Source organism: Rhinopithecus roxellana, chromosome 17 (genome assembly GCF_007565055.1).
Source record: "Rhinopithecus roxellana isolate Shanxi Qingling chromosome 17, ASM756505v1, whole genome shotgun sequence".
In the NCBI taxonomy this organism is placed as follows: domain Eukaryota; kingdom Metazoa; phylum Chordata; class Mammalia; order Primates; family Cercopithecidae; genus Rhinopithecus; species Rhinopithecus roxellana.
The window spans coordinates 21,087,182-21,099,207 of record NC_044565.1 but is presented as its reverse complement, the minus strand read 5'-3'; the positions used below and the strand labels follow the sequence as shown (position 1 = coordinate 21,099,207).

At 35.6% G+C, this 12,026-nt stretch overlaps 1 protein-coding gene across 2 annotated transcripts in view; it reads left to right on the top strand.

The window, feature by feature from the left end:
- The window catches only part of DNAH6 (dynein axonemal heavy chain 6), a 330,576-nt gene that overhangs the window by 151,911 nt on the left and 166,639 nt on the right, over window positions 1–12,026 (top strand). For both annotated transcript variants that reach the window (XM_030920632.1, XM_030920633.1), the window contains 4 exons: window positions 106–661; window positions 1,416–1,538; window positions 4,386–4,568; window positions 5,120–5,263. In XM_030920632.1, the coding sequence (XP_030776492.1) occupies window positions 106–661; window positions 1,416–1,538; window positions 4,386–4,568; window positions 5,120–5,263 (1,006 nt within the window). The remainder of the gene's footprint in view (window positions 1–105; window positions 662–1,415; window positions 1,539–4,385; window positions 4,569–5,119; window positions 5,264–12,026) is intronic.

Here is a 12,026-nt window from a genome sequence, read left to right as displayed (position 1 = left end):
ATCAAGGAGAAACAATAAGACTCATAATATTTAATTGATTGTAACAAATATGGGAAAGTATCAATGACCAGTTGCTCCTAATTGATTTTACTTTTGTTTTAACAGTGGAATCATATCTGACCTTTTTCCTGGAGTCCAAATTCCAGAACATGATTATGGTATTTTACAGTCAACAATTGTGGATGTCATGAATGGGCAAAATCTTCAGCCTGAGATGTGTATGATTAGAAAGGTGATACAGTTGTATGAAACAATGCTAGTAAGGCATGGTGTTATGTTAGTTGGACCACCAGGAGGTGGCAAGACCACAGTTTACCGAATACTAGCAGAAACTTTAGGGAATTTACAAAAACTTGGGATAGACAATCCCTTTTACCAACCAGTTAAAACATACGTTCTCAACCCTAAATCAATTACCATGGGCGAATTATATGGAGAGGTTAATAATTTAACCTTGGAGTGGAAAGATGGTTTGATGGCACTAAGTGTCCGAGCAGCTGTGAATGATACTTCAGAAGACCATAAATGGATCATCAGTGATGGGCCAGTAGATGCTCTTTGGATTGAAAACATGAATACAGTGCTGGATGATAACAAGATGCTTTGCCTGGCTAACAGTGAGAGGATTAAACTCACACCTCAAATTCACATGCTTTTTGAGGTAAGTGTACACATTACTGTGGAGTGAAATCATTCATTAAATTGGCATACCATTATTACATTTTTTCTCACACTGATGTAGCCTTTACTATCTATAATGTCTATTATTATGTTCTGTTTACTTGTAAATTATCCTTTTGTAATAGATTGACAGTCAAAGTCTCAAATGTTCTTATCTCTAAAAATAGGAAGTACAATAAATTCTGGCTTCCCTGAGATAGGGAGAGAGAGGAAGAAATAGAGAGAGAGAGCGCTTTGTATCATTTGAAATGCATTTTAAATTTAAAAATTATTATATTTAATAAGAATAAATTATCCCACTGTGATATGAATATTTGATGAGGGATTGGGAGAGGAATGTGGACCAAGTACAGCTACAAACATTATGAAGAATGCCACCTGTGTTCTATTCACTCATCAAATACTGATTGGATGCCTACTATGTGCCAGGGATTCTAATACAAGAATGAAAAGGAGAAAAGAGAAAAGCAAAGAGAAGAAAGAAAAATAGCCCTGCCCATAGAATTTGATAGTATCCTCCTGTACTTGTGGGAATTTTTTTCGCCTTATACTCATTTAACTTTGTTCTTGCATTTCTAATTACTTATTGCTCTCCCACTCTCTTCCACACAAAGCCTTTCAATGTTAAGTTAGACTTTAAAAGTGTGAATCATTTTATAAGTGTGAACACTGAAGTTGGAGAAATAAGGAAGTATCGTATTAGCGGTTTCCTGCTCAACTTTCTTCAACTTTAGGTGCAAGATCTGCGGGTTGCCTCCCCTGCAACTGTCAGTCGATGTGGAATGGTGTTTGTGGATCCTGAAGAACTGAAATGGATGCCTTATGTTAAAACTTGGATGAAGGGTATTTCTAAAAATGTAAGTGCAATCAGATATTCCCCAATATCTCCATCTGTCAGGACTCACGTTGCCTTCTAGTGCACAAATAACAATATGTTAAGGACTCATGGTGCTTGATTGAGGGGACTCCATTATTTTACCTGGTCCTCCCTATGGATTCCTAGAATCCTCCAGGAATGTTTATATACTCCCCAAATCTGTCCTCATTTCTTGTTACCCCAGCCTGCCAGCCGGCGTACTCACACTGCCTCCTGCCTATTCTGTCTGGCTTCTCCCCAGACTGAAACACAAGCCACTTTTGTGAGTCCCTAAAAACACAACTACAACAGCCTGAGGCATTGAGACTTTGCAGAAAGCTTGGGAGTAATAAAACAGAACCAAAATGAAGAAAAAGAATATTTAAGTCTAGACCCTAACTGTCATTGTTTTTGGATTTTCAGAGCCCCTAACACCTATGACAGCCAAAGGTAAAAGAAAACCCATTTACATCCTACCCCAATTGTAGGTGCAAGACCTAAGACACATTCTAACCTCAGAGGTACAGTTCCACCCAAATTGAAGAAAAGCTTATACATTATTATTCAAAACAAATCAGTTTCATACTACTTTCTGTAGCTTCTCCATTCTAACACAGAATTTTTCTCTTTAGCTTAGCTGAACAAGTAGTCCTTTGAGATGTTTCCCCCACATCTCATCCCTACTCCAAATAAGCCTTCTTCGTCTCTGCCTCTCCCCCTCCAAAGATGAGCCAGAAAACTATTGTTTTCCTCCTTTCTTTGCATGAACATTTTAAGAATATTATGGTCTAGTCTCAGAGTACCTTATTAAAGACAGTAATTCTCAGAATTGAGAGTTTATCATTGGCTACCTTAAGACTTTTAACTTTTCTGAATTCACTTTTTTAAAAATTAGCAGACATTTTTATGCCTAGGGCAGTTTTAAGTTTATAGAAAAATTAAACAGAAATGAGGGTTCCCATGTACTCCCTCACCCCCATTATTCACACTATTATTCACCTATTATTAACACTGCATAAATGGTGAACCAGTATTCATTCGTTCATTATTATTAACCAAAGTGCATACTTTGTGTTAGAGTTCACTCTTTGTGTACAATTTATGGGTTTTTAAAAATGCATAGTGTCATGTTTCCACCATTATAGTATCAGGCAGAATAGTTTCATTGCTCTAAAAGTCCTCTGAGCTCTACCTTCTGAATATCATCCCTCCTCCCCATCCCTTAACCCCTGCAACCACTGATCTTTTTACTATCTCTGTAGTTTTACCTTTTCTAGAATGTCATACGTTGAAATTGTATAGTACATAGCTTTTTCAGACTGGCTTTTTTTTACTTGGTAATATTCATTTAAGGTACTTCCATGTCTTTCTGTGGTTTGGTAACTTACTTCTTTTTAGCATTGGATTTTTTTTTTACAATCTTCACATTGTATAAATATTTCATCTTCTAGTCTCATAACAGTGTGTTTCCCAGAGTAGAAGTTAATTTTAATGAAATTCAGCTTACCAGTTTGTTCCCTCATGGATGATGCCTTTGGTGTCATACCTAAGAAGTCATCACCAAGCCCAAAGTCATGTAGATTTTCTCCTGTTATCTTCTAAAAACTTCATATTTTGTGTTTTGCATTTATAATCCATTTTCAGTTAATTTTTAGGAAGGGTATAAGGTCTGTGTCTAAATTCGTTTTTTTGCATGTGTATATCCAGTTGTTCCAGCACCATTTGTTGAAAAGACTGTCCTTTCTCCATCGGATTGCCTTTGCTTTTTTGTTAAAAATCAATTGACTGTATTTATGTAGGTCTATTTCTGTGCTCTCCATTCTGTTCCATTGATCTACTTGTCCATTCTTTCACCAATAACCCACTGTCTTGATTACTGCAGCTGTATAGTAAGTCTTGAAGTTGGGTAGTGTCAGTTTTTCAACTTTGTTCTTTTTCTTCATTGTTGTATTGGTTATTCTGGGTCTTTTGCCTTTCCATATAAACTTTAGAATCAGTTTGTCAATTAATCCACAAAGTAACTTGCTGGAATTTTGACTGAGATTTTGTTGAATTTATAGATAACATCGGAGAAATTGACATCGTAAGACTTATTTAGTCTTCCTATCCATGAATGTGGTATTTCTCTCTATTTATTTAGTAGTTCTTTAGCTTCTTTCATCAGAGTATTATAGCTTGTCTATATAGATCTAGTACATATTTTGTTATATTTATAATTAATTTATTTTTGGCAGTAATGTAAATTGTATTGTATTTTTAATTTCAAATTCCAATTGCTCCTTGCTGGTGTATAAGAAAATGATTGACTTGTATATGTTAACCTCATATCCTGCAACTTTTCTATAATTACCTATGAGTTCCAGTTTTGTTTGTTTTGCTTTGTCAATTTAGGTAGATTTTCCACATAGACAATTATGTTATTTGTGAACAAAGACAGTTTTACTTCTTCCTTCCCAATCTGTATACCTTTTATTTCCTTTTATTGTCCTATTGCATTAGCTAGGACTTCAGGACAAAGTTGAATAAGAGTAGTGAGAGGGACTGAATTCACTTTTAAATATTTTATGTATTGGCAGCTTAAGAAATAATTATGAAATTAACACCTCTGAACCCATTGCCAGACCAAGAAATAGAACACAATCAACTACCCATAATTTTCCCCATGTATCCCTTCCCAGTTATAGAAGGTTTCCTTAAAATTTAATTTATTTAGTATGTTGTGATAGTTATAGCCTTTCGTTTAAAGATCACTGAATATATAGAAATATCCAGATTTTAACCAACCCAATTCTAAACTGAATTATGTATTTATCAGGTCTTGCTAAACTATCATTTGTTTCATTTTCAGCTGAATGAGGAAACCCAAGAATATATATTAAATCTTTTCCAACATTATGTTGATGAAGGTTTACATTTTATCAATAAAAAGTGCAGCCAAGCAATTCCACAAGTGGACATCAGCAAAGTTACTACACTCTGTTGCTTATTGGAGTCCTTGATACTTGGGAAAGATGGAGTTAACTTGACAATGGTATGAAGAGTTTTCTTACTGCTGTGAAGCTAGAAAAATTAGATTATTATATAAATTCCTTGCAAAGAAATGACTCCATTCTAAAATATAACCATTTGATTTTTAAGTTAATTTTTCAGGGGACTAATAGCTATGATTACATTCATAGAATCTCAAAGCTACAAGGAACGTTAGCATGTATAGTTTATTCCTCTACTCAATTTTGAATTCTCTTACAGTCTACAACATATTCCCAATACAAGATATTCTCAATCTGCTTACATACCTTCATGCAGGTATTTAAAAAATTATAATAATCAGTTGAAAGACAAAGTTGGACTTTTTTTCCCTTCATATTCCTTCTCATTCATTTTCTCATCAGTGATTATAATATATAACTATAAGAAAACACTACTCTGTGAACCATTGCATGAAGTGTAAGAAACATACACTGTGCCCATTTAAAAATGTATTAGTCTAAATGAAAGAAAAATACCTTTACACTTTGCAGCTTAGGATTCTTTTTATGTTTATATATAAAATATTAAGTCTGTCTCTCTTTATTCTTTCAGGAACAAACAAAACTGAACACTATACTATGTCAGACTTTTGTATTCTGTTATTTGTGGTCTTTGGGTGGAAACCTAACCGAAAACTATTGGGATTCTTTTGATACATTTATTAGAACACAATTTGATGATAATCCTGATGCCAGGGTAAGAACCAAATAAATTACATTTTAGCATAATAATTCTGAATCATTAAAATTAAATTTTAAGATTAAAACTTTAAAAGCTTTAGTTCTATTGAAAATATAACTTATACACTAAGCTGGTTCCTAAAAGTATTTATGTTTTTCTAACCATAGATAACATTTATCATATTTTTTAAGTTAGGAGCCCTCTCCTAGTCATATTTAAAAAGTAAGATGTATAAGTATATAAAAACTCTCTGCTGTAAACAACTATTGAATTCTAGTCAGTAAATTTATTTTTCACAGTGTGAAAATAACAGTGTGATTGGTTAGCTATTCTGAATTGCTGGAATGTACTTGGTATATATTCTAAGATTGACTAAATAAGTAAATATTGAGAATAATGGCAATGAATTTCTCACTGTTAGAGATGGGATTTAAAAATATGAAAGGAGAAAAATTAGAATGCACTCTGTTTTATTGGATTGGAATTGCAGGTCTCAGTACTCATTGATATTCAAAATGTTAACATACATATATATAATTGTATGAAAATTGCCTGGGCACATGGCTCACACCTGTAATCCCAGTATTTTAGGAGGCTAAGGCAGGAGGACCACTTGAGGCCAAGAGTTTGAGACCAGCCTGTACAATATAGCAAGACTCCTGTCTCTACAAAAAAATTTTTTAGTATCCAAGCTCAATGGTGCACACCTGTAGTTCTAGCTACTCAGGAGGCTGAGGCAAGAGGATCTCTTGAGCCCAGGAGTTTGAGGCTGCACTGAGCTATGATCTTACCACTGCACTCCAGCCTGGGCAACAGAGCAAGGCTCTGTCTTTAAATAAATAAGTAAATGTATGAAAATTGATGTGTGTATACATCAATTTTCTAGTCCATTTTATATATATATAAATTTTTATATACATATAATTTTCTAGTCCATGTGCTGAAAGGAACTAGACACAAAGACACCTTGATAGCAGCAATGAGCATATCTGGTATACTTATTTTTAAATACTATTGTCATCCTCCATTAAAGAAAATGAGAAATTCTTCGTAAAATAGTTGATTTCAAGACTGGATCAGGGAAAATACAAAACAACTCTTTTATGTTGCATAGTAAAAAAATGCTCAAAGAATGATGTGACATGTCAAAAGAACACAGAAGGCAGTTTGAAGAGACTTCCACTGGTCAAAACTGGATAGATTTAAGCATCAAAATCAATAATCATAGTATAGGATCATAACCCTTTTAGTAAAATAAAAATCTGTAATAAAATAAAAATAAAAATCCATACTCATAATAAAAATATGCATGACTAAATGAATAAGTAGGGAAGAAAGAAAAACTCTTTCTTATAGCTAATACCAACTAACCTATGCAGAAGGAATAATGGATAAAGTTAGAAAGTCATCACCTTGCAACCATTATTGTAATAATTGATTTAGGCAGGAATCATCAATGAATACTGAAATTAGTGGGTAGAGGTTTCATGATAAGCAGTACTTACATAGTTTCTAAGTATTTACTAAACAAAACAAAACAAAAAAAGCAAAAAAACAAACTTGTAAACAGCACCTTAGCTACATGATCAATTTAACTTAATTAGTGGGTAGAGATTTCATGATAAGCAGTATTTACATAGTTTCTAAGTGTTTACTTAAAAAAAAAAACGCTTGTAAACAGCACCTTAGCTACATGATCAATTTAACTTAACTAACATCAAGGCAAACCTGTGCCTGCTTCCTAATATGGGACACTGTGAAAGATGTAATCTTGCTTCTGTGATATTTATTTCAGAAATGTATAACTTGAATCTAATCATGAGGTTACACCTGGAAAACCCAAACCAATGAATATTAAACTGGACTATATTCTTCAAATATATCTATGTCATAAGAGACAAAGTTGAAAGACTTTTCTGAATAAAAGGAGACTAAAGAGAGATAATTAAATGCAATGCATGATCCTGGATTGGATCTTGGACTTGGAAAAATATAGCTATAAATTATATTATTGGAAAAAATGGCAATATTTGAATGTAGAATGTAAATTAAATAATATGTCAGTATTCAATAAATTTTATCACCTAAGTATTTTTTTTAAATATGTCCTTTTGTCTTCATCCTTGCTGCCTTTGGATAACCCAGATTCTTATTATTTCTTCCATGGGCTATTAAAATATCCTATTTATTATTCCTTTGCTTTTGCTCCAGTCATATCTAATTCACCCTCTCTACCAGTATTTTTAAAGTTAAAGGTCACAATCTATTAATTGGTCATGAAATCAAGTGAAAGGGTCACAACCCAGTTTTTAAAAAGGAAATATCCTCGACTACAACTATCAGTAAACACTATATTGGAGAGTCTAACTAGTGCAATAAGGCAAGAAAAAGAAATAAAACATATAAACTTTGGAAAGGAAGAAGTAAAATAGTCATTATTTGCAGAAAAAAATGACTGAATATGTAGAAAATCCTAAAAAATCTACAAACAAATGATTACAATTAATAAGTACATTAGTAAGGCTCTTGGATATAAGGTCCACAAAGAGTCAACAAATGAAAATTTAAAAGAATGCCATTTATAAAAGTAACAAAATACCAACTACTTAGGAATAAAATTAATGAATGATGTGAAAGACCTCTGCTGAAAAGTATAAAACATTGTTGAGAGAAATTTTAAAAGATCTGTATAAATGAAGAGATACACTATGTTCATGGATTGAGATACTTTTATCAAGTTATCAGTTCTTTCCAAAATATTTTGAAGATTCTAGGCAACTTCAGTCCCAAAAACCCCAACAAAATTTTTCCATGGAATCTGACAATCTCGTTCTAAAATTTATATAAAAATGTAAAATAACTGAGATAATCTTGAAGGAACACACATTTGGAGGACTTAAACTACATGACTTCAATAATTCAAGACAGTAAAACAGCAGCAGTTCAGAGTGTGGCATTGGTGAAAGGATATCAAATAGACAAACTAGTATTGACAAAGAAGTGGAAGAAAGAAGCCTTCTGAGGTGCTGTACATGTTCTGTATTTTAATCTAGGGTGGTTATATTAATATTTATATATATGAAATTATCTAAAAGAGACTCAATATTTGACAAAAAAGGTTATGTTATACCTTGAGGTTTAAAAAAAAAAAAAAAAGAATAGAAAGTAGAGTGAATTGAGGAGGTTCCAAGATGGCCAAATAGGAACAACTCCAGTCTACAGTTCCCAGCATGAGTGATACAGAAGACGGGTGATTTCTGTATTTCCAACTGAGGTACTGGGTTCATCTCACTGGGGCTTGTCAGACAGTGGGTGCAGCCCACAGAGCGGGATGGGGCATCGACTCACCCAGGAAGCACAAGGAGTTGGGTAATTCCTTTTCCTAGCCAAGGGAAGCCATGACAGATGGTACCTGGAAAATCGGGACACTCCCACCCTAATACTGCTCTTTTCCAACAGTCTTAGCAAACGACACACCAGGAGATTATATCCCACACCTGGTTCAGAGGGTCCTATGCCCACAGAGCCTCGCTCACTGCTAGCACAGCAGTCTGAGACTGAACTACAAGACAGCAGCAAGGCTTGGGGAGGGGCGTCCACCATTGCTGAGGCTTGAGTAGGTAAACAAAGCAGCCAGGAAGCTCTAACTGGGTGGAGCCCACCGCAGCTCAAGGATGCCTTTCTGCCTCTGTAGACTCCACCTCTGGGGGCAGGTCATAGCTGAACAAAAGGCAGCAGAAACTTCTGCAGACTTAAACATCCCTGTCCGACAGCTTTGAAGAGAGTAGTGGTTCTCCCAGCACAGAGTTTGAGATCTGAGAACAGACAGACTGCCTCCTCAAGTGGTCCCTGACCCCTGAGTAGCCTAACTGGGAGACATCTCCCAGTAGGGGCCGACCGACACCTCATGCATCTGGGTGTCCCTCTGAGATGAAGCTTCCAGAGGAAGGATCAGTCAGCAACATTTACCATTCTGCAATATTTGCTGTTCTGCAGCCTACACTGGTGATACCCAGTCAAACAGGATCTAGAGTGGACCTCCAGCAAATTCCAACAGACCTGCAGCTGAGGGTCCTGACTGTTAGAAGGAAAAAAACAAACAGAAAGGATATCCACACCAAAACCCCATCTGTACATCACCATCATCAAAGACCAAAGGCAGATAAAACCACAAAGATGGGGAGAAACAAGAGCAGAAAAGCTGAAAATTCTAAAATCAAATACCTCTTCTCCTCAAAAGGAACGCAGCTCCTTGCCAGCAATGGAACAAAGCTGGACGAAGAATGATTTTGACGAGTTGAGAGAAGAAAGCTTCAGATGATCAGTAATAACAAACTTCTCCGAGCTAAAGGAGGATGTTCGAACCCATCGCAAAGAAGCTAAAAACCTTGAAAAAAGATTAGACAAATGACTAACTAGAATAAACAGCATAGAGAAGACCTTAAATGACCTGATGGAGCTGAAAACCATGGCATGAGAGCTACATGATGGATACACAAGCTTCAGCAGCCGATTCAATCAAGTGGAAGAAAGGGTATCAGTGATTGAAGATCAAATGAATGAAATGAAGTAAGAAAAGAAGTTTAGAGAAAAAAGAGTAAAAAGAAATGAACAAAGTCTCCAAGAAATAGGGGACTACGAGAAAAGACCAAATCTACATCTGATTGATGTACCTGAAACTGATGGGAAGAATGGAACCAAGTTGGAAAACACTCTGCAGGATATTATCCAGGAGAACTTCCCCAACCTAGCAAGGCAGGCCAACATTCAAATTCAGGAAATACAGAGAACACCACAAAGATACTCCTCGAGAAGAGCAACTCCAGATTCGCCAAAGTTGAAATGAAGGAAAAAATATTAAGGGCAACCAGAGAGAAAAGTCGGGTTACCCACAAAGGGAAGCCCATCAGACTAACAGCGGATCTCTCGGCAGAAACTCTACAAGCCAGAAGAGAGTGGGGGACAATATTCAACATTCTTAAAGAAAAGAATTTTCAACCCAGAATTTCATATCCAGCCAAATTAAGTTTCATAAGTGAAGGAGAAATAAAATCCTTTACAGACAAGCAAATGCTGAGAGATTTTGTCACCACCAGGCCTGCCTTACCAGAGCTCCTGAAGGAAGCACTAAACATGGAAAGGAACAACCAGTACGAGCCATTGCAAAAACATGCCAAATTGTAAAGACCATTGATGCTAGGAAGAAACTGCATCAACTAATGAGCAAAATAACCAGGTAACATCATAATGACAGGATCAAATTCACACATAACAATATTAACCTTAAATGTCACTGTGCTAAATGCTGCAATTAAAAGACACAGACTGTCAAATTGGATGAAGAGTCAAGACTCATCAGTCTGCTGTATTCAGGAGACCCATCTCACATGCAGAGACATACATAGGCTCAAAATAAAGGGATGGAGGAAGATCTACCAAGCAAATGGAAAACAAAAAAAGCAGGGGTTGCAATCCTAGTCTCTGATAAAACAGACTTTAAACCAACAAAGATCAAAAGAGACAAAGAAGGCCATTACATAATGGTAAAGGGATCAATTGAACAAGAAGAGCTAACTATCCTGAACATATGCACCCAATACAGTAGCACCCAGTTTCATAAACCAAGTCCTTAGAGACCTACAAAGAGACTTAGACTCCCACAAAATAATAATGGGAGACTTGAACACCCCACTGTCAACATTAGACAGATCAACAAGACAGAAAGTAAACAAGGATATCCACGACTTGAGCTTATCTCTGCACCGAGTGGACCTAATAGACATCTACAGAACTCTCCACCCCAAATCAACAGAATATACATTCTTTTCAGCACCACATCGCCCTTATGCCAAAATTGGCTACATAGTTGGAAGTAAAGTACTCCTCAGCAAATGTAAAAGAACAGAAATCACAACCAACTGTCTCTCAAACCACAGTGCCATCAAACTAGAACTCTGGATTAAGAAACTCACTCAAAACTGCACAACTACATGGAAACTGAACAACCTGCTCCTGGATGACTACTGGGTACATAACAAAATGAAAGCAGAAATAAAGATGTTCTTTGAAACCAATGAAAACAAAGATACAACATACCAGAATCTCTGGGATACATTTAAAGCAGTGTGTAGAGAGAAATTTATAGCACTAAATGCCCACAAGAGAAAGCAGGAAAGATCTAAAATTGACACTCTAACATCACAATTAAACGAACTAGAAAAGCAAGAGCAAACGCATTCAAAAGCTAGCAGAAGGCAAGAAATAGCTAAGATCAGAGCAGAACTCAAGGAGATAGAAGCACAATAAACCCTTCAAAAAATCAATGAATCCAGGAGCTGGTTTTTTGAAAAAATCACCAAAATTGACAGACTGCTAGCAAGACTAATAAAGAAGAAAAGAGAGAAGAATCAAATAGATGCAATAAAAAATGATAAAGGGGATATCACCACCAACCCTACAGAAATACGAACTACCATCAGAGAATACTATAAACACCTCTACGCAAATCAACTAGAAAATCTAGAAGAAATGGATAAATTCTGGGACACATACACCCTCCCAAGACTAAACCAGGAAGAAGTTGAATCCCTGATAGACCAATGACAGGCTCTGAAATTGAGGCCATAATTAATAGCCTACCCACCAAAAAAAGTCCAGGACCAGATGGATTCATAGTCAAATTCTACCAGAGATACAAAGAGGAGCTGGTACCATTCCTTCTGAAACTATTCCAATCAAAAGAAAAAGAGGGAATTCTTCCTCACTCATTTTATGAGAC